Below are 18,316 nucleotides of genomic sequence, written 5' to 3' on the forward strand. Positions count from 1 at the left end.
TCGTACAGCATGTATAACCGAATGTTTTACAACACAGTATAGACCAGGGGTAGGGAACTCCGGTCCTTGAGAGCCATATTCCAGTCGGGTTTTCAGGATTTCCCCAATGAATATGCATGAGATCTATTTGCATGCACTGCTTTCAATGCATATTCATTGGGGAAATCCTGAAAACCCAACTGGAATAAGGCTCTCGAGGACCGGAGTTCGACGAAACTTGGAAGTTTTGACTTAGACCATTTAAAACATGGTCTAAGTCACAAAAACCAACCTAAAGTGACCAGTTAAGTACTGCTAACACATAGTACAGACCCCCACACACTACCCCAGTGATCACCAAAACTGCCCCCCCACCCCCATAAAAATCATAATCACAACTTTTAAATTCTGCCTCCAGAACATCAGTACCTGGCAGCCTGGCATAGGAAAGCCTAGTTGTGCTGCATAGAGGCATCTTAAGAAGTTTTGGGGGTGGGTTAGGAACTCATGGAGAAGAGGACCCATGTCCATAAGCCACCGTAATGACTGCATTGATGGTGAAACATGTGCAGTCCCCTAAAAAAAACCCAAACCCTTTTGTACTGCCTTATAAGTGGCTCCTGCAGCCATAAGGGCTATTGGGGTGGTAGATAGGTGGGTCTAGGAGATTCTGGAGGTGATTTGGGGGGCTCACCATTTACCTATAAGGGAGCTGTGGCACTCTTTTTGTGAAATTCACAGCAGTGCCCTGTAAGGTAGCCCACTGTTTAGGTGCCCTGTGTGGGTGTCCTGTCCATCACTTTGCAGACCCCTCCCATGTCCAAAAGGTCTGTTTCTAGGTGTTTTGGACTTGGACGAAAAGTTGGACAAAAATGTGGTATAAAGATGGACGATTTCGCGATCTGGACGATCGGGCGGCTGGACGTATAGATAGATGATTTTCGAAAGCAAATATTTTTTTGGACGTATTTTTTGAAAATGTGTCTTACGCTATTTTTTACTTTGGATGACTTACGACTTGGATGAAAATGGACTTAGACGTTCCTTTCAATTATGCCCCTCTATAGAAACATAGAAAAATGACGGCAGAAAAGGGCCATAGCCCATCAAGTCTGCCCACACTAAAGATCCACCCCCCTAACTTTACCCTCTTAGATATCCCATAGCCCATCAAGTCTGCCCACTCTGAAGACCCTCCCCCCAACTTTACCCTCTTAGAGATTCCACATGCGCATCCCATTTACTCTTAAAATCTGGCACGCTGCTGGCCTTAATCACCTGCACTGGAAGTTTATTCCAATGATCGACCACTCTTTCGGTGAAGAAATACTTCCTGGTGTCGCCATGAAATTTCCCACCCCTGATTTTTAGCGGATAACCTCTTGTGGCCGAGGGTCCTTTAAGAAAGAAAATATCATCTTCCTCCTCGATACGACCGGTGATATATTTAAACGTCTCAATCATGTCTCCCCTCTCCCTACGTTCTTCGAGAGAGTACAGCCGCAAAGAACGTAGGGAGAGGGGAGACATAATTGAGATGTTTAAATATATCACCAGTCGTATTGAGGAGGAAGATAATATTTTCTTTCTTAAAGGACCCTCGGCTACAAGCTAAAAATCAGGGGTGGGAAATTTCATGCCCCTGATTTTTAGCGTTTTAATGTTATGAAAAGTATACTAATGCATATACTTCTAAAATATATTTGGTTAAAAAAGAAAGGGCCTTTGCTCCCTTTCCCTAACTCATTTTTTGTTTATTGTTCATTTGCAGTGGCTCACAGATCAGAAATTCTGCCATATGCCTGGTGAAACCTCCTTTGCTTTAAACATTTAATAAAGCTGTTTCTTCTCTCACACATATTTAAAAAAAAAGTCCCCAGTTTCATAGATTGTGCCTATTTCAACATATTCAAACAAGATACAGTGGTAAACTGAAAACAAAACTTCAGCACATCCATATCACCCTTAAACAGTGCCATCTGGTGGCTTTGCATATATTGTAGTCTCTTGCAAGCTTTAACTTATGGCTGTTGCATATTATTATTATTTTTTAAATTTTATTCAATTTTCTATATCATTCTCTCAGGAGAGCTCAGAATGGTTTACATGACTTTATTCAGGTACTCAAGCATTTTTCCCTGTCTGTCCCGGCAGGCTCACAATCTATCTAATGTACCTGGGGCAATGGGGGGATTAAGTGACTTGCCCAGGGTTACAAGAAGCAGCAAGGGTTTTAACCCACAACCCCAGGGTAACCTTAGAAATAAGCTCAGTACCCTATTGCAATAAGGTCAGCGCCTATTTATGCCACATGAGTTGTCCTGTAATGCAAAAGATATGTAGTATTTGAAGAGTGGTTCATGCTGTTGGAAACCGACCAGTCCATTTGAGATTTGGCTTTAAAACCTTATGATACAAAACCGATGAGAGCTAGAGCCATCTAGTTCAGTACAAAAGGAAAGAGAACACTGTGTGGACTGGTAAAGCCACAATTACCAAGCTCAAATGTAGCATGAGGAGTTCTCATCCAGGCAGGTGAGACAATAGAACTCTTGTAGACCACCGCTTCGAACAAGAGAATACAGAACCTTTTTTTTTACACAGTTTGAAGAGCACAGAATGAAAATTCGACACACCATTTGCAAGCGGTTCTCTTTTTTTTAATTGGACAAACCCGATATGGTTGAGCTCTTATTAAGGCACTTACATGTAAGTGGACTAACAGAAGTACAGAACTATTTCATTACATTTCAATGTTTCCCATATGTTGTTTTATATATAGATTTCTCTACAGAGTAGTGCGATGGGTTTGGGGATGCCCCGGAGGTGATTTTGGGATGCCTGCTTTCATTCTGTTTCTGTGACCGATATCCTTGTCAGGTCAGGCCTCAATGGGGGAGCTGTAACGACTTTCTGACCTTCTTCTCAGTTCTTCTGGCTCTTCTCCGTGTTTGAAGACACTGAGCGTCACTTGGCCCGTCTCTGACCCATACTTATTCTTGACGAAGATGCCGTAGCGCCCAGAGTCATCCCCACACACCTTCTCGATGGTCATGGTGACGACTGTGCCCTTCACTTCTAGCTTGTAGCGTTCCTTGAAGACGACCTCTTTGTCATTCTTCAGCCAGGTGACCTCAGGAATCGGGTCTCCCCCAATGTGACAGGTCAAACACAAGGTCTGGGAAGAGAGGAAATGGGGTCAGAGTAGGGAGTTCATACACAGCTTTTAAAAAAGAAGTAACACTTGATATCTGTAAGGCATATTACCAATGAAATATTTGGCTTATGTTAACTCTTGACAGATGTTTGTTATCTTCTCCCCTAGCTATCTCATTTTTGGATGAGGCAGAGCTGAGAGAGCTATAAGGCATGCAGTGGTTCTCTCCCAACTGGATTATTGCTTTCCCTCTCCCGCCTTCTACCAGTAAGGAAACAGGAAGTAATGTCAGTGAGGGCAGGATGTGGCAGAGGGAGGTACACTGACAAATGTGCGCATGACAATTGCACCCCTTGAAATGCGCACACCAAAGAGGGAACGTTTGAAAGAAGAGATATATTCCCCCATAAATACAGTATACATACATTGTGATACTCTGAATCTGCCCTTGACGACGACATTGGGCCTTAGGTCCCTACCCGGTGCATCATGTGATGCATGGGGAGGGGCCTAAGGGCCGTATTGGTTCAGGCGCCTCAAGCCCCTCCCAATGGAAGGGGCCGAGGAGTCTGAGCAAATCAGGGCCTTCCAGATATCCATTTATGTATAGGGTTCCCATAATCATCATCTAAACCTTACCCTAACACTAGATACCAAGTGAATCTTTTAAGTGTTGTGTGTGAGGGGGTCCCCCCCACTCAAAAAAGAGGGTTACTTTGTAACCCTCAAAAAGACAAAATAGTAACCTGTCAGGGCGCAATTGTCGGGTCACTTTAAGTGAATGATACATACCCCCTATTCACACATATATCTAAAACATAGATCAATAATAATAATAATGAAACAAACTCAAACCTTTGCACTTCCTGAATATCAGTTAAAATCAAATGTCATGTTCATTTCTCACGCTCTCAATAAAAATGTTACAATTGCAGAACCACTCGTTAACGTAAATGTTACTGGGGAAGGTTACCTTATCCTCCATGATTGTGGCAACGTCGGGGAGACCTCGGACAACCTTGGCACGATCTGGGAAGGGAAAACGATAGGGAGTTACTACTCTCTAATGGCTGGGGTTATACATTGCTGACTCCTGCTGTATGCGCTCTACAAAGGATGACCCCTGAGTGTACTCACTCTTTTCTGCTATCATCGCTTCCCTGAAAGAAAGAAACAAAAGATCTGTGTTGGTTTATTAAGTAACTGTTTGGTCAAAAAGGCATTTATATTCCCATAAGGCCCTCTCCCCATGTATGTGAGCTTTTCCCCCATTTTCCCATGAGTCCACCTCCCTGTGTGTGAACTCTTCCCCCTTCGGTCTTCCTTTTGTGTGAGATCTTCCTTCCCATGAGGCCCTCTCCCCATGAATTGGTTTGGTTTCCCCCATTTTCCCATGAGTCCACCTCCCCATGTTTGAGCTCTTCCTCCATATTCCCATGAGGCCCTCTCCCCATGTATGTGAGCTTTTCCTCCATTTTCCCATGAGTCCACCTTCCTGTGTGTGAGCTCTTCCCTCCTTGTGAACTCTTCCTTCATCTTCTCATGAGACCTCTTCATCCATCTTCTCTTCATATGTCTTCCTATCCCAGAGCTTGAGTTCCTCCTCCTCCTCCCACCCATCCTCAGTAGTATGGGTTCCTCACCCTTTGTGTAGGCTCCTTCCCTAGTCCCCATCAATCTTCCCTCCGTGCATGGGTGCTCTTCCCCTTCCCCCTTCCTGTATTTTAGGCTATCTTCCCACATTCATCCCCTTCTCCCTTGGGGCAGATGGTGGGATGTGGGGCAGGGTAGGGGGAATGGAGTGGGGCCAGGGGGCCCATTGAAGTAATCCTGCCCTGGGCGTGCCTCACAGTAGCACAGTCACTTATGCAATGTCAATGACCAGGCATAGAGTGCACTTAAGTCCACATTGCAATGTACGCAACCGAGAGTATTCTATAAGTTGTGCATGTCACTAGGTGACCACAACAACCCAGGCTCCTCCCATTTTTACAAACCTTTGCAGTTGTACGCCATGTGGGAGTAGTTCCGCACTATGGGGGGGTGCCTAAATCAGTGGTGCCCATCTGCGCCTAGCTGGATTCCACGCAGAGATTCAAATTTGTTAATTGACATTAATTGGCATTTTAATTGAAAATGCCATTAAAAGTCAATAAAAAAAGGCATTAATATAACTTTAATTGAAGTTGCACACAGAATTCAACGTGGCACCTACCGGCACCTAGCAATGTCTACCTCAACAGTGGGCGTGGTTGGGGGCGGAGAATAGGCCTGGTATGACTTAGGAGTTGCTAGCGTTTGTGTTAAGTGCCGGTAAATTAGGCCAGGAAATCCCTGGCCTAATATTAGGCCGTCTAGTGATGCCTAAGTCAAGTTAGGCACCGGTAGACGTGGTTCTGTAAACGGTGCCTAGCAGTTAATTGACAACGGCATCAAGTGGCGCCATGTACAGAATCAGGCCTTATGTGCACTGGAGGGAATTCAATAAAATGGCGCTGAAGCTTACATGCTGAAAAAAATGCAGTGCGAAGCGTTATATTATAAGGGGCATGCATCTTATATAGAGCAGCTTTGTGTGCGGATCCTGCGCCTAATTTTTGAGTGTCGGACTTACTTCTGCTGAAACCCATTGTAAATGCTGGAACCCAAGGCACCGTTAGACGGTATTCTGTAATCCCATGCACAGTTTTTCTGAATGCCCCTGACATGCCCATGAGTTAGATGAACTTATAGAACAGCGTGCAAATTTTAATGAGCCCCAATTAACATCAGTAATTGGTCCTCAGCACCTAATTATTGATAGTTCGGAGCTCGGTATCCAATTTACTTGTGTGTGCATCTCAGAAGTGCTCTCGGAGTTGAACATTCAACTTTGGGTACCTTATATACAAGGGTCATTTCATAAATAATGAACACTATTTTTTTTTTAATTTACATGTTTTATTATTTTTTTCAAGTATTTCTTTACAATCCTTCAATATAGTCTCCCTGCTTTGCAATGACCGAGTCTCAACGTCCGGGAAGCTTCATTATTTCATCCAAGACACCGTTTTTGTTCAGTTGCCAAATGGCTCGGGTACCGGCAGAAGAAAGCTCTTCCAGAGATGCAAAACGATGTCCATGCATAGGTTGTTTCAACTTTGGAAAAAGGTTGGTCTGGTGGACTCATGTCTGGACTTGTAGGGAGAATGAGGTAACACCTCCCAGCCGTATTCACGTAGTTTTTCAATGACGAATGGAGAGCTCCATCTTCCGCACGAATAAAAAAATTTCAATGAGCTCAAAAGTCAAACAAATGATGATTTTTGCTTATGATCATGATGGCATCATCATTACAGACAAAATTCCATTTGGAAGAAGTGTCACAGCAGTGAATTATTGTGATTTTATGCAAAATCCTCGACCTCAGTTGCTCTTGGCTGGGCCACTCATTCTTCACGACAATGCTCGCCTGCACATAGGGAATGTTGTCACTGAAAAACTACGCGAATACGGCTGGGAGGTGTTACCTCATGCTCCTTACAGTCTAGACATGAGTCCACCAGACTTCGACCTTTTTCCAAAGTTGAAACAACCTATGCGTGGACATCATTTTGCATCTCTGGAAGAGCTTTCTTCCGCCGGTATCCAAGCCATTCGGCAACTGAACAAAAACAGTATCTTGGATGGAATAATGAAGCTTCCCGGATGTTGGGACTCGGTCATTGTAAAGCAGGGAGACTATATTGAAGTATTGTAAAGAAATACTTGAAAAATAATAAATAAATCATGTTAATTTAAAAAAAAAAATAGTGTGCATTATTTATGAAATGACCCTCGTAGAATCCAGAGACTGTTTATAGACTAGCGCCAACTAGTGGCATTATTTATGCATATAGGTGGAACTGTTCTATGCATCAGAATGCATAAATGATCCCTAAATGTATTCACTCTTAATAGAATTGCTCTTTACATTGTTAATGAACCAAATGATGCACTGTTGGATCCACATTCCTTGGGGTGGTGGCGCCCCCCCACCCCGTTCCTTTCCGCCCCCCCTTTCACACTTACGCTCTCCCTCCCTTTCCGTACCTCTTAATCTTCGCCAGCACAAGTGGCTTCTGCAAGCATGCTCTTTGCACCAGCGTTGGATTTCCCTCTGATGTCACTTCCTGGCCTGTGACCCGGAAGTGATTCAGAGGGGAACCAGGCTGGCTCAAACAACAGGCAGAAGTTGCTCGCACTAGCAAAGATAATATGGAGGTATGGGGTGGGGGGAGAGGGATGGCGCAAGGGTGGCGTGGAGTGGTACGGTAGGGTGGAGAGGTGCCGCACCTCCCGCACCCCTCTTACTTTGCTACTGCACAATCCTACCAATATTTCCTCTGAAATGTAAACGGCAGGCCTGAATCAAGAGCCAGTTTAGGATATTGGCATAAAATTGCTTCAAACCCCACAGCAAGTCTACATAAAATCTGCAGGCAAACATTTTTCTGCTGCATTTGTTCCCATCCAGGAGCTGAAAGAAACCACGTTTTTGTGCCAAAGAAAATGGCTTTGTGCCGATTGTGTCTTCACTCTAAATCTGGCCTTATTACTGCTGAATGGAAATTTTTTTTTTTCTTCTAGTACAGAATCGGAGAAAACATTTCCTCGAGGGACCTATAAAGATCATGAGAAAGACTTACTTTAATCTTAGATACTCGGCCATCGCGTCATCAAACACTAGAAATAAGAGCAGGAAAAAGAGTTTTGCCATAAGTAACTGGGGAAACTTCAGATCAGCTCAAAAGCAGAATTAGGAAAGGGCACCTTACCTTTCCCAGACAAGTCAAGGGATCGTTTGTGAATCTCTTTGCCATCGGATAATTCCAGGGTGTACACGCCCTTGTCCCCCTCAGTGGGGTTTAAGATCTGAAGCCACACTTGATTCATAGTACTTCCAGATTTCAATCGCTCGGTACTTGACAACTTCCTGTCTCTGAAGTGAAATAATGGATATTTACCGATACGTTAAAAAACTCCATACATGTCACAGCTCTGAAGGGACTTTTTACAACATGTTCTTTATTCACCAAAGACAGTATTAGGATGATCCTTCCAAGTACACACAAGTATATGTGTGACTCGTACCTTTTTACCTTGATTTTAGAAAATTGTTAAAGACTCAACTCTTTGATAGGCTGCTATCTTAATGCATTCTACTTCATTTTTTCAATCAAGTTCCTTCTATTCAACTTGATGTATTTGATCTGTTCTACGTATTACTCCTTTCCCTGCCATTATATTGTAAATGCTTCCTGTCTTTATCTGTTTTTAAGTCCATTGTTCTAATTTGTATTTTATCTGTATCCCATGTATTAGCTCACCTTGTGGTGAACTGCCTAGAACTTTTTTGGTATGGCGGTATAGAAGAATAAAATTATTGTTATTATTATTATTTTTACTGTTTCTATATCAGCCATGAAACATTATGAGGTGAGTATTTAGTGGCTGATAGAAGACCTTAAACCAGTGGTTCCCAACCCTGTCCTGGAGGACCACCAGGCCAGTCGGGTTTTCAGGATAACCCTAATGAATATGCATGGAGCAAATTTTCATGCCTGGCACATCCATTATATGCAGATCTCTCTCATGCATATTCATTAGGGCTATCCTGAAAACCCGACTGGCCTGGTGGTCCTCCAGGGCAGGATTGGGAACCACTGTTTTAAACAAAGGAAATATGGAAGTGATTTTAGAAGGGTTAAGGATCAGTTACATAAGAAAATAACTAGCTTGCATCCATACATGGACATAGACGAGTAGGTAGCGATTTTAGAAAAGCTGTTGCTCTTTCCCTGAGATCTCGGGAGTGTGATATTGAGCAAATTGGATTAATTCAGGGATGCGCCATGGGATTCTTATAAGTTCATTTGGAAGGTTCTATAGTAATTGGTGGTTAGGGGGTTGACAGTCTATGGGAGAGAGTTGGGTTGGGGGAGTTATTGGGTTGACCTGTACCATTGAGAAGGGGTTATAAGAACCAAAACGTCCTTTCTCATTTTATCTAATACGATTTGATCATTTTGGGGAAAAGGGGAGGGTGGGTGATTTCCTTTCTAATTATGTTGGAAGTGTGTACTGGATATTCCTTTTGGGATTTTATTGTCTCTCTGACAGGATCTCCCAGCACCTAAACAACTGCTCTTCTCTCTCTCTTCAATAACGGTCCTCCTGACCTCTTACCCTTTTCCTCTCTCCCCTCTTAAGTCCGCCTAGAACTTCATGGTTCTGTGATATATATAAACTGTTGCTGTTACCATATCGTAATTTTTACTGTATTTTTTTGAATTGCACGGCCTTCTCCTAACAGGCCCACTTGGAAATTTCTTCCAATCTGTATACCGTATACTCTCACTCAGTAAATTGTATATCTATAATTTTGCTTCCTTAATGTTTCTGCACTCTGTATTTCCTCTGACTATCTGCACATTGTAACTCGCTGAATGTCCAGCTCTCTTGATTGTAAACCACCTAGAAGTCGCAAGATTGTGGCGGTATAGAAGAATAAAGTTATTATTATTATTATTATTTGCTAGTTCATTAATTCAGAAACATACAGTCAGCTGAGGGACATGAACTGAAGACACATTTTGAAGGCTAAGAACTTTGAAAGGCATGGTAAAAGTAAGGAGGGCATATGGGAAGGGGGGCACAAAGGCTATTGATTGCATTAATATCCAATGGGACCTGGGGTCTAGGGATAATGCAGGATTACACTAAGATATACAGAGGCACTGCAGTTTATACACCCCACCTGGTTTGGGACAATATGTTAAAAAGAACCTAAATATGCAAAACATTTCGGCAACATACTTGTGGTACCAGTTGGGATTCATGTAGTCTGTGAAATACTTGACTATGCTGTAGATTTTGAAGCCCTCTGCTGTACTTTCAAGCTTCAGAGGCGATGCAGACAAGGCTGATCGGGAAACAAAAGTGGTGAGAAAGAGTCGGTGAGAACAAAGAATTCTAGAGAATGAACTTTTCGGGATCCTCAGCGGTGGGTTACTGATCGTGGAATACTTTGTCTTCTACTAGTAGTGAGGCGGGATCTTAATTTAGGTGGAGCCTGTGGTAGCGTGGGGGGGAGCCTCACGGGCGCAGGCAGGGCGCAATGCGAGTCAAAAAGAGGAGCTTTATGATTGAAAATGCAGTGAAAGTGGCACTGTCTGTTCATATCACAGACTCGGGCTCAACCCTGGGCAACAACTACACTGACAACTATCTTCACATTTAATAACAGTTGTATTGGTTTATTATGTATGTATTGTAATCCGCTTTGAAGAAAAAGCAGAATATAAGCAAAAAACTGTTAACAGCTCTGTCTTGCTAGGCGTCTTCAGCACAGTTCAAATTACTGACCATTAAATTTAGGCTGGATTTCGACTGGGATGCCCAGTGGTGTAGTAAGGATAGGAGGTGCCTGGGGCGTTGGCGCTGCCCTGCCCCTCTCCACCTCCCGCACCTTCTGCACAACCCACGCTACACTCGTGCCCTCTCTCCCCCCCCTCTTTAAATCGTCGCCAGCGCAAACAGCTTCTCTAGGCTGCTGCCTGCGTCGGTGTTGGCTTCCCCTCTGATGTCACTTCCTGGCCCTGTGACCCGGAAGTGGTTTTAGAGGGGAGCCAGGCTGGCACAGGCAACAGGCTGGAAAAGTTGCTGACGCTGGCGAAGATTTAAAGAGATGGAGGTGGGGGTGGGGAAGGGAGGGCGCGACTATGATGTGGGGGGTGGGTGTAGAGGTACTTGTACCTCCACCACGATGATGCCCGGGGCAGTCCACCTCCTCCCCCCCTTCTTACTATGCCACTGGGAATACCCAAGACCTGTGTACATAGCAATAACACTTTGTACATCTCATCCATTGAGGCAAAGCAACCAAGAGACATGAACCAAAAGAGAGAGCGAGAAACACCAGTTAGGTCATTGTGCCATTGCTGGGCAGCTTGAATCGTCTTGTGTTGAATTCCTGTGTCAGAAACATCCTGTCTGTTACCCTCAATCAGAGCTTTACATTCCAGTTGAGAAAACCAAGGATTTGTATTTTTCCCCCTAAAACAACCTACGGATAAAATACAGCCATGTCAGGCTTTTTGTTTACCCAATAAAGGTTTTTTAGTAACTGGTACATCTCACTCTTGGTTCCTGGACATCTCATCAAATGGACAAGCTGTCTCTGCTCCTCAGTAAACAGTGGAGATACTTTAATCTCAACACAATCTCTGTATAGTTTCGGACAATAATATTCAATAAATAACATCGAATGATCATGGTTTAATTTAAACTGCTCCTCCTAAAGTCAAACAGGCTTCAGATCTGAAACGGATACGGTTCTGGCGGTATCTGGTGGGTGGGCTGGAAGCAGTTCTTTTGGTCTTTCGAGAAAAATAGGATCGAGGTTCTAAAACTGTTTTGTGGGCCCCACAAAAAAAAAAAAAAAGAGACACTGATCTTTTGGCTTGGGAAACCTGGAAATCATGCATGCCGTGCTTACCACTGATCCTGGCGAGCTCTTTCAGAATATCCTCCAAAACTGGAAAAGCAAAAATGAAAGATTTAGTAAGAAAGACAACTCCGTAGCAGATTTCCACGTTCGCTACATGGCACCGTGTCCTGTTCACTGACCGCATTTGCCTACCACTAGTAGAGATGTGGACGGGAAACATTTTTACCCCCAGCAGAATTCAAACTAAACAGCCTCACGTTTCATAAGACGCTAAAGACCTACCTCTGAGACTCCAGCCGGCACCCCCGAATGCTCTGCGTTGCTCCAACAGTCATAGAGTTCCTATGAGCATCGGAGTAACACAGAGCATTCAGCGCTATAAACCTCTTGGGTGGTTTTGTTAAGGGGGGGGGTTAATTGAGTAATAGGCTAAATTTGGTATCTCTTAATTGGCACCAAGTGGAGTTAATTGAAAGTTAGGCACCTAACGTGGTAGGCGTGATTCTACAAGAGTTAGGCGCTTATGCAAAGCACCTAGTTTAAAAGTGGCCAGGGCTAGGGGTAGATGGTGGGAGTGTTATTTGAGTTAGGCGCAGACGTTTAGGTCAAGAAAATCCTGGTGCGCCAGTCTGGATAGACTACTCACGCCCCGAGACCACTTTCCTATGCTTCTTGTCCACATAGGAACCAACGACACTGCCAGGAACACACCGGAGACCATCACCAGAGACTTTGGAGCACTGGGTGAGAGGCTGAAGCAGACAGGAGCGCAGGTGGTTTTCTCATCGATCCTCCCTGTTAGAGGCAAGGGAAGAGCCAGAGATGAACGTATCCTGAGGACGAACGAGTGGCTACAGGGATGGTGCCGGGATATGAACTTCGGATTCCTAAACCATGGGGAAGCGCTACAAGGACTTCAGGGACCAGACGGTCTCCATCTGACCAGTAGGGGTAAGAACGTCTTCGGACACCGACTAGCCCGCCTGCTTCACAGGGCTTTAAACTAGGTAAGTCGGGGGAGGGTACCCATTCACATATTAGTGCAGAAAGGAATTATCCTGATGAGGTGAGTCGAAACTCCGCTTCCATGTCCAAGGTAAGTACCCACATTGCAAACAGTTCTTTGGGAGTCACACCGACTCGGGTAGGATACGCCTCACAGGGACTTAGCAAACACAAGATATGGAGGGCCATGTATGTCAATGCACACAGTTTAGGCAACAAAATTCTAGAATTGGAGGCTGAAATAAGGAATGCCGACCTAGATGTGGTGGCAATATCTGAAACTTGGTTCACGGACTCACATGGGTGGGATATGGCTATACTTCGTCAGGACAGAGAGGGCAGGTTAGGAGGGGGGGGGTAGCTCTATATATTAAAGAGGACATCAAAACCACCAGGATCACAGATGTCAAGTACACCGGGGAGTCCCTCTGGGTAAACCTGGCAAGAGGCAGAGAAAAATGCCTGTATCTAGGTGTGGTTTACAGACCCCCAAGACAACTGGAAGACATGGACGCAGAATTAATTGAAGACATAGAGAATATCACTCTACGAGGAGAAGCTGTACTGCTAGGGGACTTCAATATGCCTGATGCAGACTGGAACTCATTTTCAGCGACAACCAGCGGTAGCAGGAGGCTCTTAACCTCCATAAAGGGAGCACGTCTCAAACAAATGGTAACGGAGCCCACTAGGGCCCAGGCGATCCTCGACCTGGTACTCACCAACGGGGAAAGCGTTTCAGAGGTCTCAGTAGAAGATACGCTAGCCTCCAGCAACCACAATATAGTATGGTTCAACCTTAGGAAAGGCTTCCCTAGATCAAACACGAAAACAAAGGTACTCAATTTCCGGGGCACAGACTTCGCACGCATGGGAGATTTCGTCCATCAGACGCTGCAGGACCAAGCGGAGACCGATGATGTAGAAGCTAAGTGGTTAACACTGAAATCAACCATACATGAAGCAACTAGCCGCTTCATAAAATCAGTAAATAAACGACAAAGAAACAATAAACCCCAATGGTTCACCGCGGAGATCTCGCACCTCATTAAGGAGAAGAAAAAAGCGTTTCTCTCCTACAAGCGCACGGAGAAAAGAGAGGCAAAAGTAGAATATAGGACCAGGTCTACAGCGATCAAAATGGCAGTTAGGGAGGCAAAACTTCGAGTGGAAGAAATTCTGGCAAAAAACATTAAAAAGGGGGACAAATCCTTCTTCAGGTATATTAGTGACAGAAAAAGGAACACAGGCGGGATAGTACGCCTTAGAAGACCAGACGGAAGTTACGTGGAAGCAGATTCCGATAAAGCCGAACTACTGAATGAATACTTCTGCTCAGTCTTCACCTGTGAGGCACCGGGACACGGTCCGCAGTTGAAGGCAACACAAAGCACAGAACACCCGTTTCAGAATTTTGAGTTCACACCAGGTGAAGTTTACAGTGAACTGGCAAGACTCAAGGTGAACAAAGCCATGGGACCAGACAATTTGCACCCAAGAATGCTCAGAGAATTGAGCGATGTCCTGGCAAAACCGTTGGCTGAGCTATTCAATCTCTCCCTAAGTAAGGGGAAAGTTCCCCTGGACTGGAAATTAGCTAATGTCGTTCCTCTGCATAAAAAGGGTTGCAGGGCAGAGGCTGCGAATTATAGACCGGTGAGTCTCACATCAATAGTGTGCAAACTCATGGAAACACTAATTAAAAGCAAATTGGACACGATCTTGAATGAAGGGAATCTTCGGGATCCCAGTCAGCATGGATTCACCAAGGGTAGGACCTGCCAATCCAATCTCATCAGCTTCTTTGACTGGGTAACAAGAAAGTTGAACTTGGGAGAGTCTTTGGACGTCGTGTACCTGGACTTCAGGAAAGCTTTTGACAGTGTCCCACACCGCAGGCTGCTAAGCAAGATGGAATCGATGGGGTTAGGAGAGACACTAACTGCATGGGTCAATGATTGGCTGAGTGGCAGACTTCAGAGTGTGGTGGTTAATGGTACCCTCTCTAAAACATCGGAGGTGACCAGTGGAGTGCCGCAGGGCTCGGTCCTGGGTCCACTCCTTTTCAACATATTCAAAGGGGATCTGACTCAAGGGCTTCAAGGTAAAATAACACTATTCGCCGATGATGCCAAACTATGTAATATAGTAAGTGAATGCAGTTTACAGAATTATATGGCGCAGGACCTGCTTACATTGGAAAGTTGGTCCTCAACCTGGCAGCTAGGCTTCAATGCTAAGAAATGTAAGGTCATGCACCTTGGAAGCGGAAATCCATGCAGGACGTACTTCTTGAACGGAGAAACTTTAACTAGGACTTCAGCAGAACGAGATTTAGGAGTAATCATCAGTGCAGACATGAAAACTGCCAATTAAGTGGAGAAGGCTTCATCTAAGGCAAGGCAGATATTGGGTTGTATCAATAGAAGTTTCGTCAGCCGAAAGCCTGAAGTCATAATGCCGTTGTACAGGGCCATGGTGAGACCTCATCTGGAGTACTGTGTGCAATTCTGGAGGCCACATTACAGTAAAGATGTGCGCAGAATTGAATCGGTTCAACGGACGGCCACCAGGATGATCTCGGGGCTCAAGGGTCTCTCGTACGAAGAGAGACTGAACAAATTGCAGCTCTACACTCTTGAGGAACGTAGGAAGAGGGGAGACATGATCGAAACATTTAAGTACCTCAAGGGACGTGTCGAAGTGGAAGATGATATTTTCTTTCTCAAGGGACCCTCGGCCACAAGAGGGCACCCGCTCAAACTCAGGGGCGGAAAATTTCATGGCGACACCAGAAAGTATTTCTTCACAGAGAGAGTGGTTGATCATTGGAACAAGCTTCCAGTGCAGGTGATCGAGGCAGACAGCGTGCCAGACTTTAAGAATAAATGGGATACCCATGTGGGATCCCTACGAGGGTTAAGATAAGGAAATTGGGTCATTAGGGCATAGACAGGGGGTGGGTAAGCAGAGTGGGCAGACTTGATGGTCTGTAGCCCTTTTCTGCCGTCATCTTCTATGTTTCTATGTTTCTACATGCTATACTTCTTAGTGCCACCTGTGCGTGATTGTATAATGGGCGCCTAACTTCTATAGAATCGCGCTTTGCGCCGCACAAGTCGGTGTTGATTTTTTTTTTTCAGGCGAGATAGACAGAATCAGGCCTTTACTGCCTCCTATTTAGGAGGGGCTTAGTGCTACCGTGTTAACTCTGCGATAGCCAATTAGCATTAGCATTAGCTGGAAAATGCGGGAACACCAGTTCTCCACCCATACAAAGCCCTGTCCAAAAACATACGCAACTTGTGAATTAGCATGCACAAACAGATGGTAACCTGTTTTATCTATTTAATTTTTTGTACCGTTCTCTCAGGGGAGCTCAGAACGGTTTACATGAATTGATTCAGATACTCAAGCATTTTCCCTTGTCTGTCCTGGTGGGCTCACAATCTATTTAATATACCTGGGACAATAAGGGATTAAGTGACTTGCTCAGGGTCACAAAGAGCAGCGTGGGTTTAAACCCAGAACCCCAGGGTGCTGAGGTTGTAGCTTTAACCACTGCACCACTCTAGAAATCAAAATGTAGTAAAACTGAGCCAAGAATAGGACAATCAAGCCATTGTGACATCACTGATGAGGTTGGCTCTTATTGGTGAATGAGGCATTATGATGTCACAACACCAGCTCTGGCTATCAGAGGCTGAAACTCTTCATGCTATTTATTTCTTCAGTTTTCTATACTGTTCTCCCAGGGGAGCTCAGAACGGTTTACATGAATTGATTCAGGTACTCAAGCATTTTCCCTTGTCTGTCCTGGTGGGCTCACAATCTATTTAATATACCTGGGACAATAAGGGATTAAGTGACTTGCCCAGGGTCACAAGGAGCAACATGGATTTGAACCCACAATCTGAGGGTGCTGGGGCTGTAGCTTTAACCACTGCACCACTCTAGAAATCAAAATGTAGTAAAACTGAGCCAAGAATAGGACAATCAAGCCATTGTGACATCACTGATGAAGTTGGCTCTTATTGGTGGAATGAGGCACTATGATGTCACAATACCAGCTCTGGTTACCAGAGGCTGAAACTGTTCACACCAATCATTCAATTTTCTATACCTTTCTCCCAGGGGAGATCAGAATGGTTTATTTGAATTTATTCAGGTACTCAAGCATTTTTCCCTGTCTGTCCTGGTGGGCTCACAATCTATCTAATGTACCTGGGAGGGATTAAGTGACTTGCTCAGGGTCACAAGGAGCAGCGTGGGTTTGAACCCACAACCTCAGGGGGCTGAGGCTGTAGCTTTGACCACTGTGCCACCCTCTCCCCCATTTACCATGCTAAAGCTGCATTAAGGATTAATGCCCTTGAGTAAAAGGACCCTTTCTTTTTATTTATTTTATTGAAATAACTAATTAATTCATGTTAAAAAAAAAAAAATTTCAAGATGTTGCTGGGGAGGGTGGGGAGAGGAGTTAGTTATTTTTTATTGTTTAGATACTGTGGTGTAAGGTTTTATTCTTAGGGCATTAATTGAGATGATATTGTTTCTTTAATATAATTCTGAGCGTTTTGGGGAAAAGGGAATAGAAAATAAATTAAAGAAATGATTAGAATGTGAAAATATAATAGTCATGTTTGGCCATGCAAAAATGCTGCTAAAACCAGTCAGAGTTATGTTGTGCTGACCTTCCTTGGAGAGGTCGAGTTCACTGGTGTCTTCTCCTCGAATGTCTGAAACAACGGTCTTGTATAACCCTTTATTCTCCTCGGTGAACTGGGGGGAAACATTTCAAAAGCAAACTCAAATGGCTGACTGCAAAGAGACGCTTTGGTCCTCATTCAAACTCACTGCGCTCCCCACTGGCTGAAAACTGATCCTTTTGCGCATTGGCAATATACAAACAGCTCATGTAGATGGAAACCAGGCGGACACATTGAGGGCCTGCATTTCATCCGCATTTTCAAAGGGAACTTTCACAGGTTTCGTCAAACACAAAGTGTGCACATTAAAAGCACCTATGCATCGTGAATCTGCTATTTGTGTGGGCAGCCTCAGAAGGGCAAAATCAAATATACTTGTGGTTGTTTACTCTTTCCCAAAAAATATAAGCACTAGAAGGCACACAATGAAGCTATTATGTAATACGTTTAAAACAAATTGGATAAAATATTTCTTCACTCAATATGTAATTAAACTCTGGAATTCATTGTGAGAAAATGTGGTAAATGCAGTTAGATTAGCAGGGTTTAAAAAACAAACAAACAAACAAAAAACCCAGGTTTGGACAGGTTCCTACAAGAAAAGTCCATAAGCCATAGCTAGAATCAGTTAGTGCTCAGGTGCTTGGCCTAGAGGCTGCCATGGGAGCAGACTGCTGGGCACGATGGATCACTGGTCTGACCCAGCAGTTGCAATTCTTATGTTCTTATGACTTAAGAAAATTCCAGGATATTTCTAGGATAAGCAGCATAAAATCTGTTTTACTCAATTAGGATCTTGTCAGGTACTTGTGACCGAGATTGGCCACTTTTGGAAACCGGATATTGGTTTCTGATGGTCCTTCAGTCAGACCCAGTATGGCAATGCTTATGTTCTAATGTTTTCCCAGACCCTGGACCTAAATGAAGCCAAAGAATGCCCCTGTACAACATAAGTGAAAATGCACACACTAGGGAAGAGCAGAGGCAAAAGAATTT

The 18,316-nt window shown here is 44.2% G+C and overlaps 1 protein-coding gene across 1 annotated transcript in view; it reads right to left on the reverse strand.

Annotated features, from left to right (window-relative positions):
- Positions 1-2,617: 2,617 nt before the first annotated feature.
- Positions 2,618-18,316, reverse strand: part of MYOM3 (myomesin 3) — a 136,135-nt gene continuing 120,436 nt past the window's right edge. The window contains exons 30-37 of the mRNA XM_033954507.1: positions 17,306-17,393; positions 11,655-11,693; positions 9,974-10,079; positions 7,933-8,096; positions 7,804-7,840; positions 4,274-4,296; positions 4,110-4,165; positions 2,618-3,157 (exon numbers count right to left, since the gene is read on the reverse strand). Of these exons, the coding sequence (XP_033810398.1) occupies positions 2,861-3,157; positions 4,110-4,165; positions 4,274-4,296; positions 7,804-7,840; positions 7,933-8,096; positions 9,974-10,079; positions 11,655-11,693; positions 17,306-17,393 (810 nt within the window). The 3' untranslated portion in view covers positions 2,618-2,860. The remainder of the gene's footprint in view (positions 3,158-4,109; positions 4,166-4,273; positions 4,297-7,803; positions 7,841-7,932; positions 8,097-9,973; positions 10,080-11,654; positions 11,694-17,305; positions 17,394-18,316) is intronic.

This window comes from Geotrypetes seraphini, chromosome 8 (genome assembly GCF_902459505.1).
Source record: "Geotrypetes seraphini chromosome 8, aGeoSer1.1, whole genome shotgun sequence".
Taxonomy (NCBI): Eukaryota; Metazoa; Chordata; class Amphibia; order Gymnophiona; family Dermophiidae; genus Geotrypetes; species Geotrypetes seraphini.